Source organism: Salmo trutta, chromosome 16, assembly GCF_901001165.1.
Source record: "Salmo trutta chromosome 16, fSalTru1.1, whole genome shotgun sequence".
Classification (NCBI taxonomy): domain Eukaryota; kingdom Metazoa; phylum Chordata; class Actinopteri; order Salmoniformes; family Salmonidae; genus Salmo; species Salmo trutta.
In genome coordinates this window covers 2,714,737-2,734,041 of record NC_042972.1, presented here as the reverse complement: position 1 = coordinate 2,734,041, position 19,305 = coordinate 2,714,737, and the positions used below count along the sequence as shown (strand labels likewise).

The window sequence follows — 19,305 nt, the reverse complement described above, 5'->3', positions numbered from 1 at the left end:
ACATCTGATGACAACTTCTGGACTTGATACTAACAGAAACTACTAGAAACGGCCCAGAACTGGCTTCCATCCCTTTTTAAAACACTCCCATGTCAGTCTCTAACACCGATTTGTTTTGTTAAAAAATATAGTTAACTTTTATTTAACTAGACAAGTCAGTTAAAGAACAAATTCTTATTTACAATAGACGGCCTACCCCCTGGGCCAAACCCGGACGACGCCGGGCCAAAAATGTACTCCCAATTATTAAGGCCGGATGTGATACAGCCTGGATTCGAACCAGGCACTGTAGTGACACCTCTTGCACGGAGATGCAGTGCTTTAGACCTCTGCGCTACTCGGGGAGCACTGATGGATGCAGTGCTTTAGACCGCTGCGCTACTCGGGGAGCTGATGGATGCAGTGCTTTAGACCGCTGCGCTACTCGGGGAGCACTGATGGATGTTGGCAGATCAACAGTTGTTCAACGTGCTGAGTGATGACTTCAGTCTCTGAAGAAATGACTTCTGTGACAATAGCAGAAATAAAACATAACTACTAACAACAGGGATAGCAGGTAGCCTAGTGGTTAGAGTGGAGGGGCGGCAGGTAGCCTAGTGGTTAGAGTGGAGGGGCGGCAGGTAGCCTAGTGGTTAGAGTGGAGGGGCGGCAGGTAGCCTAGTGGTTAGAGTGGACGGGGGCAGGTAGCCTAGTGGTTAGAGTGGAGGGGGGGCAGGTAGCCTAGTGGTTAGAGTGGAGGGGAGGCAGGTAGCCTAGTGGTTAGAGTGGACGGGGGGCAGGTAGCCTAGTGGTTAGAGTGGAGGGGCGGCAGGTAGCCTAGTGGTTAGAGTGGAGGGGAGGCAGGTAGCCTAGTGGTTAGAGTGGAGGGGAGGCAGGTAGCCTAGTGGTTAGAGTGGAGGGGTGGCAGGTAGCCTAGTGGTTAGAGTGGAGGGAGGCAGGTAGCCTAGTGGTTAGAGTGGAGGGGCGGCAGGTAGCCTAGTGGTTAGAGTGGAGGGGGGCAGGTAGCCTAGTGGTTAGAGTGGAGGGGCGGCAGGTAGCCTAGTGGTTAGAGTGGAGGGGTGGCAGGTAGCCTAGTGGTTAGAGTGGAGGGGCGGCAGGTAGCCTAGTGGTTAGAGTGGAGGGGGGGCAGGTAGCCTAGTGGTTAGAGTGGAGGGGCGGCAGGTAGCCTAGTGGTTAGAGTGGAGGGGCGGCAGGTAGCCTAGTGGTTAGAGTGGAGGGGCGGCAGGTAGCCTAGTGGTTAGAGTGGAGGGGCGGCAGGTAGCCTAGTGGTTAGAGTGGAGGGGCGGCAGGTAGCCTAGTGGTTAGAGTGGAGGGGGGGCAGGTAGCCTAGTGGTTAGAGTGGAGGGGTGGCAGGTAGCCTAGTGGTTAGAGTGGAGGGGAGGCAGGTAGCCTAGTGGTTAGAGTGGAGGGGCGGCAGGTAGCCTAGTGGTTAGAGTGGAGGGGCGGCAGGTAGCCTAGTGGTTAGAGTGGAGGGGCGGCAGGTAGCCTAGAGGTTAGAGTGGAGGGGTGGCAGGTAGCCTAGTGGTTAGAGTGGAGGGGAGGCAGGTAGCCTAGTGGTTAGAGTGGAGGGGCGGCAGGTAGCCTAGTGGTTAGAGTGGAGGGGCGGCAGGGTAGCCTAGTGGTTAGAGTGGAGGGGAGGCAGGTAGCCTAGTGGTTAGAGTGGAGGGGAGGCAGGTAGCCTAGTGGTTAGAGTGGAGGGGGAGGCAGGTAGCCTAGTGGTTAGAGTGGAGGGGAGGCAGGTAGCCTAGTGGTTTAGAGTGGAGGGGGGGCAGGTAGCCTAGTGGTTAGAGTGGAGGGGCGGCAGGTAGCCTAGTGGTTAGAGTGGAGGGGCGGCAGGTAGCCTAGTGGTTAGAGTGGAGGGGCGGCAGGTAGCCTAGTGGTTAGAGTGGAGGGGAGGCAGGTAGCCTAGTGGTTAGAGTGGACGGGGGGCAGGTAGCCTAGTGGTTAGAGTGGAGGGGCGGCAGGTAGCCTAGTGGTTAGAGTGGAGGGGAGGCAGGTTAGCCTAGTGGTTAGAGTGGAGGGGTGGCAGGTAGCCTAGTGGTTAGAGTGGAGGGGAGGCAGGTAGCCTAGTGGTTAGAGTGGAGGGGGGCAGGTAGCCTAGTGGTTAGCGTGGAGGGGCGGCAGGTAGCCTAGTGGTTAGAGTGGAGGGGGGGCAGGTAGCCTAGTGGTTTAGAGTGGAGGGGCGGCAGGTAGCCTAGTGGTTAGAGTGGAGGGGTGGCAGGTAGCCTAGTGGTTAGAGTGGAGGGGCGGCAGGTAGCCTAGTGGTTAGAGTGGAGGGGGGGCAGGTAGCCTAGTGGTTAGAGTGGAGGGGCGGCAGGTAGCCTAGTGGTTAGAGTGGAGGGGGGGCAGGTAGCCTAGTGGTTAGAGTGGAGGGGCGGCAGGTAGCCTAGTGGTTAGAGTGGAGGGGCGGCAGGTAGCCTAGTGGTTAGAGTGGAGGGGGCGGCAGGTAGCCTAGTGGTTAGAGTGGAGGGGGGGCAGGTAGCCTAGTGGTTAGAGTGGAGGGGTGGCAGGTAGCCTAGTGGTTAGAGTGGAGGGGCGGCAGGTAGCCTAGTGGTTAGAGTGGAGGGGCGGCAGGTAGCCTAGTGGTTAGAGTGGAGGGGCGGCAGGTAGCCTAGTGGTTAGAGTGGAGGGGTGGCAGGTAGCCTAGTGGTTAGAGTGGAGGGGTGGCAGGTAGCCTAGTGGTTAGAGTGGAGGGGGTGGCAGGTAGCCTAGTGGTTAGAGTGGAGGGGAGGCAGGTAGCCTAGTGGTTAGAGTGGAGGGGAGGCAGGTAGCCTAGTGGTTAGAGTGGAGGGGAGGCAGGTAGCCTAGTGGTTAGAGTGGAGGGGCGGCAGGTAGCCTAGTGGTTAGAGTGGAGGGGCGGCAGGTAGCCTAGTGGTTAGAGTGGAGGGGAGGCAGGTAGCCTAGTGGTTAGAGTGGAGGGAGGCAGGTAGCCTAGTGGTTAGAGTGGAGGGGAGGCAGGTAGCCTAGTGGTTAGAGTGGAGGGGCGGCAGGTAGCCTAGTGGTTAGAGTGGAGGGGCGGCAGGTAGCCTAGTGGTTAGAGTGGAGGGGGGGCAGGTAGCCTAGTGGTTAGAGTGGAGGGGCGGCAGGTAGCCTAGTGTTAGAGTGGGGGGTAGCTAGTGGAGGAGGGCGGCAGGTAGCCTAGTGGTTAGAGTGGAGGGGCGGCAGGTAGCCTAGTGGTTAGAGTGGAGGGGCGGCAGGTAGCCTAGTGGTTAGAGTGGAGGGGGGGCAGGTAGCCTAGTGGTTAGAGTGGAGGGGCGGCAGGTAGCCTAGTGGTTAGAGTGGAGGGGGGGCAGGTTAGCCTAGTGGTTAGAGTGGAGGGGTGGCAGGTAGCCTAGTGGTTAGAGTGGAGGGGAGGCAGGTAGCCTAGTGGTTAGAGTGGAGGGGCGGCAGGTAGCCTAGTGGTTAGAGTGGAGGGGCGGCAGGTAGCCTAGTGTTAGAGTGGAGGGGTGGCAGGTAGCCTAGTGGTTAGAGTGGAGGGGTGGCAGGTAGCCTAGTGGTTAGAGTGGAGGGGGGCAGGTAGCCTAGTGGTTAGAGTGGAGGGGGGGCAGGTAGCCTAGTGGTTAGAGTGGAGGGGTGGCAGGTAGCCTAGTGGTTAGAGTGGAGGGGTGGCAGGTAGCCTAGTGGTTAGAGTGGAGGGGCGGCAGGTAGCCTAGTGGTTAGAGTGGAGGGGCGGCAGGGTAGCCTAGTGGTTAGAGTGGAGGGGTGGCAGGGTAGCCTAGTGGTTAGAGTGTTGGACTAGTAACCGAAAGGTTGCAAGATCAAATCCCCGAGCTGACAAGGTACAAAATCTGTAATTCTGCCCCTGAACAAGGCAGTTAACCCACTGTTCCTAGGTCGTCATTTAAAATAAGAATTTGTTCTTAACTTTCTTGCCTAGTTAAATAAAGGTAAAATAAATAAAAATAGCAGGAATAAACAGAACCAGCAGATTCCTGTGATTCTAATAATTGGACTCAGACATGGAGCTCTGTGTGGTACCGTTGGTAACTTTCAGCTACTTCAAGGATCTCTTTACCGTTCATCTTTCTCTCCATCCTGACTAGTCTCCCAGTCCCTGCCGCTGATCCCCACAGCATGATGCTGCCACCACCATGCTTCACCGTAGGGATGGTACCAGGTTTCCTCCAAACGTGACACTTGGCATTCAGGCCAAAGAGTTCAGTCTTGGTTTCATCAGACCAGTGAATCTTGTTTCTCATGGTCTGAGAGTCCTTTAGGTGCCTTTTGGCAAACTCCAAGCGGGCTGCCATGTGCCTTTTACTGAGGAGTGGCTTCCGTTTGGCCACTCTACTATAAATGCCTGATTGGTGGAGTGCTGCAGAGATGGTTGTCCTTCTGGAAGGTTCTCCCATCTCCACAGAGGAACTCTGGAGCTCTGTCAGAGTGACCATCGGGTTCTTGGTTACCTCCCTGACCAAGGCCCTTCTCCCCCGATTGCTCAGTTTGGCCGGGCGGCCAGCTCTAGGAAGAGTCTTGGTGGTTCCAAACTTCTTCCATTTAAGAATGATGGAGGCCACTGTATTCTTGGGGTTCTTCAATGCTGCAGAAATTTTTTGGTACCCTTCCCCAGATCTGTGCCTCGACACAATCCTGTCTCGGAGCTGTACTGACAATTCCTTCGACCTCTTGGCTTGGTTTTTGCTCTGACATGGACTGTCAACTGTAGGACCTTATATTGACAGGTGTGTGCCTTTCCAAATCATGCCCAATCAATAGAATTTACCACAGGTGGACTCCAATCAAGTTGTAGAAACATCTCAAGGATGGTCAATGGAAACAGGATGCACCTGAGCTCAATTTAGAGTCTCATAGCAAAGGGTCTGAATACTTATGTAAATAAGGTATTTCTGTTTTTTTTATTTTGAATGAATTTGCACAAATGTATTCAAACCTGTTTCCATTACGGGGTATTGTGTGTAGATTGATGAGGGGGAAAAAATTTATTTAAGCAATTTTAGAATAAGGCTGTAACGTAACAAAATGTAGAAAAAGTCAAGAGGTCTGAATACTTTCTGAATGCACCGTATATAGTCTGCAAACATTAGTAGCGAATTTCATACAAGTAACTTGATCACCTCACTTAAGTTCCGTTGCGGGAGTGATGCACTTAAAGAAGATCCCGTTTTGCTTTTTTGTGCTTCTTTGTAAACAAACACATGTGACTGGCTCAAACAGGGCTCCCGAGTGGCACAGAGGTGTCACTGCAGTACCTGGTTCGAATCCAGGCCGCATCACATCCAGCCGCGATTGGGAGTCCCACAGGGCGGCGCACAATTGGCCCAGCGTCGTCCGGGTTTGGCCGAGGGTAGGCCGTCATTATAAATAAGAATTTGTTCTTAACTCACTTGCCTATGTAGTATAGTAAATGAACCACACAGAAAGACAGAGAAAAGGCTTGGTGGCTTCTGGACAGGAAATGGAATTATGGTATCGCTACTTACATTCTTGCCCTTGTCCTGCAACAGTTTGAGGTTGAATTTACACTGTTCCAGCTCCTCGTTGATGGAGCGTTTCTCCTGCTCGGTCCTCTCATAACGCTGCCGCAGGTCAGACAGCAAGGTCTGAGTGTCCTCATACTGGGGATGGAGAGGGAGAGAGAGAGAGAGAGAGATTCAAGATCTGGGTGTCCTCATACTGGGGAGGGAGAGAGAGAGAGATTCAAGGTCTGGGTATCCTCATACTGGGGTTGGAGAGAGAGAGAGAGAGAGAGAGAGAGAGAGAGAGAGAGAGAGAGAGATTCAAGGTCTGGGTGTCCTCATACTGGGGTTGGAGACAGACAGACAGACAGACAGACAGACAGACAGACAGACAGACAGACAGACAGACAGACAGACAGACAGATCCTGGGATAGCTGGTACCTGGGATAGCTGGTACCTGGGATAGCTGGTACCTGGGATAGCTGGTACCTGGGATAGCTGGTACCTGGGATAGCTGGTACCTGGGATAGCTGTGTGTGGCTGGTTCCTGGGATAGCTGGTACCTGGGATAGCTGGTTCCTGGGATAGCTGGTACCTGGGATAGCTGGTACCTGGGATAGTTGGTACCTGGGATAGCTGGTACCTGGGATAGCTGGTACCTGGGATAGCTGGTTCCTGGGCCAGCTGTGACTGCAGTATGTGAACCATATCATACCTCTTTCTGCAGGCTCTGTGTCCAGCTAGCAGCCTGGGCCAGCTGTGTCTGCAGTACGTTAGCGTCCAGGAGGTGTTGGTCCTGCAGTGAACCCAGTCTACACTGCATCTCTCCCTGGGACTTCTCCAGTAACTGAAGACTTCTGTTCAGACTGGCAGTCTGCTCCCTGGAACTGAGGAGAGGGAGGACAGGGGGAGGTGGTCAGCAGATGGATAGTTATGGAATAATAAAGGGTTAGTCTGTTGTAGATGTGTACTGCAGCTCTCAACATTTCAACTGTTCTCTCTCCCTCCATCCCTCTCCCCCCTCCATCCCTCTCCTCCCTCCATCCCTCTCCCCCCTCCATCCATCTTATTCCCTCCTCTCTCCCCCCTCCATCCCTCTTATTCCCTCCTCTCTCCCCCCTCCATCCCTCTTATTCCCTCCTCTCCATGAACTGCTGTCTCCCCCCTCCATCCCTCTCCCCCCCTCCATCCCTCCTATTCCCTCCTCTCTCCCCCCTCCATCCCTCCTATTCCCTCCTCTCTCCCCCCTCCATCCCTCTCCCCCCTCCATCCATCTTATTCCCTCCTCTCTCCCCCCTCCATCCATCTTATTCCCTCCTCTCTCCCCCCTCCATCCATCGTATTCCCTCCTCTCTCCCCCCTCCATCCCTCCTATTCCCTCCTCTCTCCCCCCTCCATCCCTCCTATTCCCTCCCCCCTCATCCCTCTCCCCCCTCCATCCCTCCTATTCCCTCCTCTCTCCCCCCTCCATCCCTCTCCCCCCTCCATCCCCTCCTCTCCCCCCTCCATCCCTCTATTCCCTCCTCTCTCCCCCCTCCATCCCTCTCCCCCCTCCATCCCTCCTATTCCCTCCTCTCTCCCCCCTCCATCCATCTTATTCCCCCCTCTCCATGAACTGCCTCTGTCCCAAGTCAGCTCCTGCACACTGCTGCTGTTCAAGCCCTCACACCCACCCACCCAGCTAATAAACACCTGACAGGTTATCCACCTACCCACCCAGCTAATAAACACCTGACAGGTTATCCACCTACCCACCCAGCTAATAAACACCTGACAGGTTATCCACCCACCCACCCACCCAGCTAATAAACAGCTGACAGGTTATCCACCCACCCAGCTAATAAACAGCTGACAGGTTATCCACCCACCCAGCTAATAAACAGCTGACAGGTTATCCACCCACCCAGCTAATAAACAGCTGACAGGTTATCCACCCACCCAGCTAATAAACAGCTGACAGGTTATCCACCCACCCAGCTAATAAACAGCTGACAGGTTATCCACCCACCCAGCTAATAAACAGCTGACAGGTTATCCACCCACCCAGCTAATAAACAGCTGACAGGTTATCCACCCACCCAGCTAATAAACAGCTGACAGGTTATCCACCCACCCAGCTAATAAACAGCTGACAGGTTATCCACCCACCCAGCTAATAAACAGCTGACAGGTTATCCACCCACCCAGCTAATAAACAGCTGACAGGTTATCCACCCACCCAGCTAATAAACAGCTGACAGGTTATCCACCCACCCAGCTAATAAACAGCTGACAGGTTATCCACCCACCCAGCTAATAAACAGCTGACAGGTTATCCACCCACCCAGCTAATAAACAGCTGACAGGTTATCCACCCACCCAGCTACTAAACAGCCGACAGGTTATCCACCCACCCAGCTAATAAAATAAACAGCTGACAGGTTATCCACCCCACCCAGCTAATAAACAGCTGACAGGTTATCCACCCACCCAGCTAATAAACAGCTGACAGGTTATCCACCCACCCAGCTAATAAACAGCTGACAGGTTATCCACCCACCCAGCTAATAAACAGCTGACAGGTTATCCACCCACCCACCCACCCAGCTAATAAACAGCTGACAGGTTATCCACCCACCCACCCAGCTAATAAACAGCTGACAGGTTTATCCACCCACCCACCCACCCAGCTAATAAACAGCTGACAGGTTTATCCACCCACCCACCCACCCACCCAGCTAATAAACAGCTGACAGGTTATCCACCCAGCTAATAAACAGCTGACAGGTTATCCACCCACCCACCCACCCACCCAGCTAATAAACAGCTGACAGGTTATCCACCCACCCAGCTAATAAACAGCTGACAGGTTATCCACCCACCCAGCTAATAAACAGCTGACAGGTTATCCACCCACCCAGCTAATAAACAGCTGACAGGTTATCCACCCACCCAGCTAATAAACAGCTGACAGGTTATCCACCCACCCAGCTAATAAACAGCTGACAGGTTATCCACCCACCCAGCTAATAAACAGCTGACAGGTTATCCACCCACCCACCCACCCAATAAACAGCTGATAGGTTATCCACCCACCCACCCAGCCAATAAACAGCTGACAGGTTATCCACCCACCCACCCACCCAGCTAATAAACAGCTGACAGGTTATCCACCCACCCACCCAGCTAATAAACAGCTGACAGGTTTATCCACCCACCCACCCACCCAGCTAATAAACAGCTGACAGGTTTATCCACCCACCCACCCACCCAGCTAATAAACAGCTGACAGGTTATCCACCCACCCAGCTAATAAACAGCTGACAGGTTATCCACCCACCCAGCTAATAAACAGCTGACAGGTTATCCACCCACCCAGCTAATAAACAGCTGACAGGTTATCCACCCACCCACCCACCCACCCGGCTAATAAACAGCTGACAGGTTATCCACCCACCCACCCAGCCAATAAACAGCTGACAGGTTATCCACCCACCCACCCACCCAGCTAATAAACAGCTGACAGGTTATCCACCCACCCACCCAGCTAATAAACAGCTGACAGGTTTATCCACCCACCCACCCACCCAGCTAATAAACAGCTGACAGGTTTATCCACCCACCCACCCACCCAGCTAATAAACAGCTGACAGGTTTATCCACCCACCCAGCTAATAAACAGCTGACAGGTTATCCACCCAGCTAATAAACAGCTGACAGGTTATCCACCCACCCACCCACCCAGCTAATAAACAGCTGACAGGTTATCCACCCACCCAGCTAATAAACAGCTGACAGGTTATCCACCCACCCACCCACCCACCCAGCTAATAAACAGCTGACAGGTTATCCACCCACCCACCCACCCACCCAGCTAATAAACAGCTGACAGGTTATCCACCCACCCACCCACCCAGCTAATAAACAGCTGACAGGTTATCCACCCACCCACCCAGCTAATAAACAGCTGACAGGTTATCCACCCACCCAGCTAATAAACAGCTGACAGGTTACCCAGGTCTGAAACGGTAACCCTGCTGTAGCTCAGCGTGAGGAGGTCTGAAACGGTAACCCTGCTGCAGCTCAGCATGAGGAGGTCTGAAACGGTAACCCTGCTGCAGCTCAGCATGAGGAGGTCTGAAACGGTAACCCTGCTGTAGCTCAGCGTGAGGAGGTCTGAAACGGTAACCCTGCTGTAGCTCAGCATGAGGTCTGAAACGGTAACCCTGCTGTAGCTCAGCGTGAGGAGGTCTGAAACGGTAACCCTGCTGTAGCTCAGCATGAGGTCTGAAACGGTAACCCTGCTGTAGCTCAGCATGAGGAGGTCTGAAACGGTAACCCTGCTGTAGCTCAGCGTGAGGAGGTCTGAAACGGTAACCCTGCTACAGCTCAGCATGAGGTCTGAAACGGTAACCCTGCTGCAGCTCAGCATGAGGAGGTCTGAAACGGTAACCCTGCTGTAGCTCAGCATGAGGAGGTCTGAAACGGTAACCCTGCTGTAGCTCAGCATGAGGTCTGAAACGGTAACCCTGCTGCAGCTCAGCATGAGGAGGTCTGAAACGGTAACCCTGCTGTAGCTCAGCATGAGGAGGTCTGAAACGGTAACCCTGCTGTAGCTCAGCATGAGGTCTGAAACGGTAACCCTGCTGTAGCTCAGCGTGAGGTCTGAAACGGTAACCCTGCTGTAGCTCAGCGTGAGGTCTGAAACGGTAACCCTGCTGTAGCTCAGCGTGAGGTCTGAAACGGTAACCCTGCTGTAGCTCAGCATGAGGTCTGAAACGGTAACCCTGCTGTAGCTCAGCGTGAGGAGGTCTGAAACGGTAACCCTGCTGCAGCTCAGCGTGAGGAGGTCTGAAACGGTAATCCTTCCACTCAGACTCCTCCTTTGACAATACATCTAGAAGTGGAACAGTCTTACTTTAGTTGGAGACTAGCGTTTCCTAAAATGTCCCTACCATTGTATTCGCAAGATGGGCTTCCTTGCTTAGTTCAGTTAGAGAGGGGGATTCGCACCCCACCGGGCCTAGCTAGAGGAAGAGACCCAGTCTGAAGTAAGCCGGGTCTGCAGTAAGCCGGGTCTGCAGTAAGCCGGGTCTGCAGTAAGCCGGGTCTGCAGTAAGCCGGGTCTGCAGTAAACCGGGTCTGCAGTAAACAAAAAGCAACACTTGGCAGACCTTACCACTGTCACTTCTGGATCACATTGCTCTGTGACCTCAACGCTACACCTGACATATTTGTTGGTTTAACGGATAAGGTGCTCCGTTGACCATCAAGGGATACACACCCCCCCCCCCCCCCAATCTGCTGTGTCTGCAGTGTGTAGACCCACCTGTCCAGGTCAGTCTCCAGTCTGTGTAGTCTGTCCATCAGGTTAGTCTTCTCAGAACGGAGACCCTCACACTCCTGCTGCAGACTGGAACAGCCCTTCTGAAGACGCTCCAACTCCCCTACAGAAACAGACGGTCATTACTATAGCAGTCCTTCTGAATTCAAAACACGGGCAACTTTTACGCTGCAAGGATGTGATCACAAAGGACAACAACAACAACAACAAAAACGTGGATTTTGGCTGGTTTTCAATTCAATATGATGGGAGGATAATGTAAGGAATTGATCAGGAAAACCCATCTGGCTCTGCTGTTGGAAAGGTTAGCGGTTAGCATAGTGTCGTACCTTGTAGCTCGAGGGCTCTCTGCTGGTGCAGGCTCTGCTGTTGGAAAGGTTAGCGGTTAGCATAGTGTCGTACCTTGTAGCTCGAGGGCTCTCTGCTGGTGCAGGCTCTGCTATTGGAAAGGTTAGCGGTTAGCATAGTGTCGTACCTTGTAGCTCGAGGGCTCTCTGCTGGTGCAGGCTCTGCTGTTGGAAAGGTTAGCGGTTAGCATAGTGTCGTACCTTGTAGCTCGAGGGCTCTCTGCTGGTGCAGGCTCTGCTGTTGGAAAGGTTAGCGGTTAGCATAGTGTCGTACCTTGTAGCTCGAGGGCTCTCTGCTGGTGCAGGCTCTGCTGTTGGAAAGGTTAGCGGTTAGCATAGTGTCGTACCTTGTAGCTCGAGGGCTCTCTGCTGGTGCAGGCTCTGCTATTGGAAAGGTTAGGGGTTAGCATAGTGTCGTACCTTGTAGCTCGAGGGCTCTCTGCTGGTGCAGGCTCTGCTATTGGAAAGGTTAGCGGTTAGCATAGTGTCGTACCTTGTAGCTCGAGGGCTCTCTGCTGGTGCAGGCTCTGCTATTGGAAAGGTTAGCGGTTAGCATAGTGTCGTACCTTGTAGCTCGAGGGCTCTCTGCTGGTGCAGGCTCTGCTATTGGAAAGGTTAGCGGTTAGCATAGTGTCGTACCTTGTAGCTCGAGGGCTCTCTGCTGGTGCAGGCTCTGCTATTGGAAAGGTTAGCGGTTAGCATAGTGTCGTACCTTGTAGCTCGAGGGCTCTCTGCTGGTGCAGGCTCTGCTGTTGGAAGGTGGCCTGCAGGGAGTTGATCTCCTGTTCGTATTTGGACGCAGCCTGACGCCACTTCTCCAGCTCGGCCGTGACACCTCCCAGGTCCCTCTGCAGGGCGGCGATGTCTCGCTCCCTCTCGGCCGTGGCGGCCTCCATGGCGTGGTGGAGAACGAGCACCTCCTCCTGAGCCGAGTACAGCTCCTCCTGTGTGCTGCTGATGCTGCTCTCTCTTCGCTCCTTCAGCTCCTCCATGTCTACCGCTAGCTTCCCCAACTGACCTGGAAACAGATGGTATATACTTTCATATACACTATATAATATATAACATCTCTTCCCTAACTGACCTGGAAACAGATGGTATATACTTTCATATACACTATATAATATATAACATCTCTTCCCTAACTGACCTGGAAACAGATGGTATATACACTATATAACATACAACATCTCTCCCAAACTGACCTGGAAACAGATGCTATATACTTTCATATACACTAGATAATATATAACATCTCTTCCCCAACTGACCTGGAAACAGATGGTATATACTTTCATATACACTATATAATATAGAACATCTCTCCCAAACTGACCTGGAAACAGATGGTATATACACTATATAATATACAACATCTCTCCCCAAACTGACCTGGAAACAGATGGTATATACACTATATAATATAGAACATCTCTCCCCCAACTGACCTGGAAACAGATGGTATATACTTTCATATACACTATATAATATAGAACATCTCTCCCCCAACTGACCTGGAAACAGATGGTATATACACTATATAATATAGAACATCTCTCCCCCAACTGACCTGGAAACAGATGGTATATACACTATATAATATAGAACATCTCTCCCTCAACTGACCTGGAAACAGATGGTATATACTTTCATATACACTATATAATATATAACATCTCTTCCCCCAACTGACCTGGAAACAGATGGTATATACACTATATAATATAGAACATCTCTCCCTCAACTGACCTGGAAACAGATGGTATATACACTATATAATATAGAACATCTCTCCCCAAACTGACCTGGAAACAGATGGTATATACACTATATAATATATACCATCTCTCCCCCAACTGACCTGGAAACAGATGGTATATACACTATATAATATAGAACATCTCTCCCCAAACTGACCTGGAAACAGATGGTATATACACTATATAATATATACCATCTCTCCCCCAACTGACCTGGAAACAGATGGTATATACACTATATAATATAGAACATCTCTCCCCAAACTGACCTGGAAACAGATGGTATATACACTATATAATATATACCATCTCTCCCTCAACTGACCTGGAAACAATCGTGTAATGTAGACAATAATATATACGGGCTGTTAGACGCGGGTTGCCATGGACACAAGCTTGCTGGTTTGATTCCCACCCCGAAAGCAGAGCTGCCCTAATAAATATATGGAATAAGGAAAACTCAGAGCTGCCCTAAAGGGGATGAGTTGCATTTAGGTACATCTGTTTGTATCTGTTACTGTACACACTGTATAGTAATGTATCTGGATAGTATAGCAATGTAATGTATGGTATAGTAATGTATAGTAATGTATGGTATAGTAATGTATGGTATAGCAATGTAATGTATGGTATAGTAATGTATCTGGATAGTATAGCAATGTAATGTATGGTATAGTAATGTAAGGTATAGTAATGTATGGTATAGTAATGTATAGTAATGTATCTGGATAGTATAGCAATGTAATGTATGGTATAGTAATGTATGGTATAGTAATGTATGGTATAGTAATGTATGGTATAGTAATGTAATGTATAGTAATGTATGGTATAGTAATGTAATGTATAGTAATGTATAGTAATGTATAGTAATGTAATGTATAGTAATGTATAGTAATGTATAGTAATGTAATGTATAGTAATGTATAGTAATGTATGGTATAGTAATGTAATGTATAGTAATGTAATGTATAGTAATGTATAGTAATGTATAGTAATGTATAGTAATGTATAGTAATGTATAGTAATGTAATGTATAGTAATGTATGGTATAGCAATGTAATGTATAGTAATGTATAGTAATGTATGGTATAGCAATGTAATGTATAGTAATGTATAGTAATGTAATGTATAGTAATGTAATGTATAGTAATGTAATGTATAGTAATGTATGGTATAGCAATGTAATGTATAGTAATGTATAGTAATGTATGGTATAGTAATGTATGGTATAGTAATGTATAGTAATGTAAGGTATAGTAATGTATGGTATAGTAATGTATAGTAATGTATGGTATAGCAATGTATGGTATAGTAATGTATGGTATAGCAATGTAATGTATAGTAATGTATAGTAATGTATGGTATAGTAATGTATGGTATAGTAATGTATAGTAATGTATGGTATAGTAATGTATGGTATAGTAATGTATGGTATAGTAATGTATAGTAATGTATGGTATAGTAATGTAATGTATAGTAATGTATAGTAATGTATAGTATAGTAATGTAATGTATAGTAATGTATAGTAATGTATAGTAATGTATAGTAATGTATAGTATAGTAATGTAATGTATAGTAATGTAATGTATAGTAATGTATAGTAATGTATAGTAATGTAATGTATAGTAATGTATAGTAATGTATAGTAATGTAATGTATAGTAATGTATGGTATAGCAATGTAATGTATAGTAATGTATAGTAATGTATGGTATAGCAATGTAATGTATAGTAATGTATAGTAATGTAATGTATAGTAATGTAATGTATAGTAATGTAATGTATAGTAATGTATGGTATAGCAATGTAATGTATAGTAATGTATAGTAATGTATGGTATAGTAATGTATGGTATAGTAATGTATAGTAATGTAAGGTATAGTAATGTATGGTATAGTAATGTATAGTAATGTATGGTATAGCAATGTATGGTATAGTAATGTATGGTATAGCAATGTAATGTATAGTAATGTATAGTAATGTATGTATAGTAATGTATGTATAGTAATGTATAGTAATGTATGGTATAGTAATGTATGGTATAGTAATGTATAGTAATGTATGGTATAGCAATGTATGGTATAGCAATGTATGGTATAGCAATGTAATGTATAGTAATGTATGGTATAGTAATGTAATGTATGGTATAGTAATGTAATGTATAGTAATGCAATGTATAGTAATGTATAGTAATGTATAGTAATGTAATGTATAGTATATTAATGTACAGTAATGTAATGTATAGTAATGTATGGTATAGTAATGTATGGTATAGCAATGTATTGTATAGCAATGTATAGCAATGTATAGTAATGTAATGTATAGTATATTAATGTATAGTTATGTATAGTAATGTAATGTATAGTATATTAATGTATAGTAATGTAATGTATAGTATATTAATGTACAGTAATGTATAGTAATGTATGGTATAGTAATGTATGGTATAGCAATGTATGGTATAGCAATGTAATGTATAGTAATGTATGGTATAGTAATGTAATGTATGGTTTAATGTAATGTATAGTAATGTATGGTATAGTAATGTAATGTATGGTTTAATGTAATGTATGGTATAGTAATGTAATGTATGGTATAGCAATGTAATGTATAGTAATGTAATGTATAGTAATGTAATGTATAGTAATGTAATGTATGGTTTAATGTAATGTATAGTAATGTATAGTAATGTATGGTATAGTAATGTAATGTATGGTTTAATGTAATGTATGGTATAGTAATGTAATGTATAGTAATGTATAGTAATGTATAGTAATGTAATGTATAGTAATGTAATGTATAGTAATGTAATGTATAGTAATGTAATGTATAGTAATGTAATGTATAGTAATGTATGGTTTAATGTAATGTATAGTAATGTATAGTAATGTATGGTATAGTAATGTATGGTATAGTAATGTATAGTAATGTATGGTATAGTAATGTATGGTATAGTAATGTATAGTAATGTATGGTATAGCAATGTATGGTATAGCAATGTATGGTATAGCAATGTAATGTATAGTAATGTATGGTATAGTAATGTAATGTATGGTATAGTAATGTAATGTATAGTAATGCAATGTATAGTAATGTATAGTAATGTATAGTAATGTAATGTATAGTATATTAATGTACAGTAATGTAATGTATAGTAATGTATGGTATAGTAATGTATGGTATAGCAATGTATTGTATAGCAATGTATAGCAATGTATAGTAATGTAATGTATAGTATATTAATGTATAGTTATGTATAGTAATGTAATGTATAGTATATTAATGTATAGTAATGTAATGTATAGTATATTAATGTACAGTAATGTATAGTAATGTATGGTATAGTAATGTATGGTATAGCAATGTATGGTATAGCAATGTAATGTATAGTAATGTATGGTATAGTAATGTAATGTATGGTTTAATGTAATGTATAGTAATGTATGGTATAGTAATGTAATGTATGGTTTAATGTAATGTATGGTATAGTAATGTAATGTATGGTATAGCAATGTAATGTATAGTAATGTAATGTATAGTAATGTAATGTATAGTAATGTAATGTATGGTTTAATGTAATGTATAGTAATGTATAGTAATGTATGGTATAGTAATGTAATGTATGGTTTAATGTAATGTATGGTATAGTAATGTAATGTATAGTAATGTATAGTAATGTATAGTAATGTAATGTATAGTAATGTAATGTATAGTAATGTAATGTATAGTAATGTAATGTATAGTAATGTATGGTTTAATGTAATGTATGGTATAGTAATGTAATGTATAGTAATGTAATGTATAGTAATGTATAGTAATGTAATGTATAGTAATGTAATGTATAGTAATGTATGGTATAGTAATGTAATGTATAGTAATGTATGGTATAGTAATGTAAAAACTGTTCGCTGCTCTGGCACCCCAATGGTGGAACAAGCTCCCTCACGACGCCAGGACAGCGGAGTCAATCACCACCTTCCGGAGACACCTGAAACCCCACCTCTTTAAGGAATACCTGGGATAGGATAAAGTAATCCTTCTACCCCCCCCCCCGAAAGATTTAGATGCACTATTGTAAAGTGGTTGTTCCACTGGATATCTTAAGGTGAATGCACCAATTTGTAAGTCGCTCTGGATAAGAGCGTCTGCTAAATGACTTAAATGTAAATGTAAATGTAATGTATAGTAATGTATAGTAATGTAATGTATAGTAATGTAATGTATAGTAATGTATAGTAATGTAATGTATAGTAATGTAATGTATAGTAATGTATAGTAATGTATGGTATAGTAATGTAATGTATAGTATAGTAATGTATAGTAATGTAATGTATAGTAATGTAATGTATGGTAATGTATAGTAATGTAATGTATAGTAATGTATAGTAATGTATAGTAATGTATAGTAATGTATAGTAATGTAATGTAATGTATAGTAATGTATAGTAATGTAATGTATAGTAATGTAATGTATAGTAATGTAATGTATAGTAATGTAATGTATAGTAATGTATAGTAATGTAATGTATAGTAATGTATAGTAATGTAATGTATTAGTATAGTATAGTATAGTAATGATATAGTAATGTATAGTAATGTAATGTATAGTAATGTAATGTATAGTAATGTAATGTATAGTAATGTAATGTATAGTAATGTATAGTAATGTATAGTAATGTATAGTAATGTATAGTAATGTAATGTATGTATAGTAATGTATAGTAATGTATGGTATAGTAATGTAATGTATAGTAATGTAATGTATAGTAATGTAATGTATGGTTTAGTAATGTAATGTAAAGTAATGCATAGTAATGTATAGTAATGTAATGTATAGTAATGTATAGTACTGTAATGTATAGTAATGTATAGTACTGTAATGTATGGTATATTAATGTAATGTATGGTAATGTAATGTAATGTAATGTATGGTTTAATGTAATGTATGGTATAGTAATGTAATGTATGGTATAGCAAGGTAATGTATGGTATAGCAATGTAATGTATAGTAATGTAATGTATAGTAATGTAATGTATAGTAATGTAATGTATAGTAATGTAATGTATAGTAATGTATGGTATAGTAATGCATGGTATGCTAATGTATGGTACGGTAAAGTAATGTAGGTTTAGCCTAGTGGTTAGGGCGTTGGGCCAGTAACTGAAAGGTTGCTGGATCGAATCCCCGAGCTGACAAGGTACAAAATCTGTCGTTCTGCCCCTGAACAAGGCAGTTAACCCACTGTTCCTAGGCTGTCATTGAAAATAAGAATTTGTTCTTAACTGACTTGCCTTGTTAAATACAGGTTCAATAAAATAAAAGGGTATAGTAATGTAATGTATGGTATAGTAATGGTAATGCATGGTATAGTAATGGTAATGCATGGTATAGTAATGTAATGTATGGTATAGTAATGGTAATGCATGGTATAGTAATGGTAATGCATGGTATAGTAATGTAATGTATGGTATAGTAATGTAATATATGGTATAGTAATGGTAATGCATGGTATAGTAATGTATAGCAATGGTAATGTATGGTATAGTAATGGTAATGCATGGTATAGTAATGTATAGCAATGGTAATGTATGGTATAGTAATGTAATGTATGGTATAGTAATGTATAGCAATGGTAATGTATGGTATAGTAATGTAATGTATGGTATAGTAATGGTAATGTATGGTATAGTAATGTAATGAATGGTATAGTAATGTAATGTATGGTATAGTAATGTAATATATGGTATAGTAATGGTAATGCATGGTATAGTAATGGAATGTATGGTATAGTAATGGTAATGCATGGTATAGTAATGTAATGTATGGTATAGTAATGGTAATGTATGGTATAGTAATGTAATGTATGGTATAGTAATGTAATGTATGGTATAGTAATGGTAATGCATGGTATAGTAATGGAATGTATGGTATAGTAATGGTAATGCATTGTATAGTAATGTAATGTATGGTATAGTAATGGTAATGCATGGTATAGTAATGGTAATGCATGGTATAGTAATGGAATGTATGGTATAGTAATGGTAATGCATTGTATAGTAATGTAATGTATGGTATAGTAATGGTAATGCATGGTATAGTAATGGTAATGCATTGTATAGTAATGTAATGTATGGTATAGTAATGGTAATGCATGGTATAGTAATGGTAATGCATGGTATAGTAATGGAATGTATGGTATAGTAATGGTAATGCATGGTATAGTAATGTATAGCAATGGTAATGTATGGTATAGTAATGTAATGTATGGTAAAGTAATGTATAGCAATGGTAATGTATGGTATAGTAATGTAATGTATGGTATAGTAATGGTAATGTATGGTATAGTAATGTAATGTATGGTATAGTAATGTAATGTATGGTATAGTAATGGTAATGCATGGTATAGTAATGGAATGTATGGTATAGTAATGGTAATGCATGGTATAGTAATGTATA

At 44.2% G+C, this 19,305-nt stretch overlaps 1 protein-coding gene across 10 annotated transcripts in view; it reads right to left on the bottom strand.

Moving 5' to 3' along the window:
- The window catches only part of slmapa (sarcolemma associated protein a), a 135,207-nt gene that overhangs the window by 9,647 nt on the left and 106,255 nt on the right, over positions 1 to 19,305 (bottom strand). For all 10 annotated transcript variants that reach the window (XM_029692748.1, XM_029692747.1, XM_029692745.1 and 7 more), the window contains 4 exons: positions 11,801 to 12,106; positions 10,727 to 10,844; positions 6,134 to 6,305; positions 5,442 to 5,576 (listed from right to left, as the gene is read on the bottom strand). In XM_029692748.1, the coding sequence (XP_029548608.1) occupies positions 5,442 to 5,576; positions 6,134 to 6,305; positions 10,727 to 10,844; positions 11,801 to 12,106 (731 nt within the window). The remainder of the gene's footprint in view (positions 1 to 5,441; positions 5,577 to 6,133; positions 6,306 to 10,726; positions 10,845 to 11,800; positions 12,107 to 19,305) is intronic.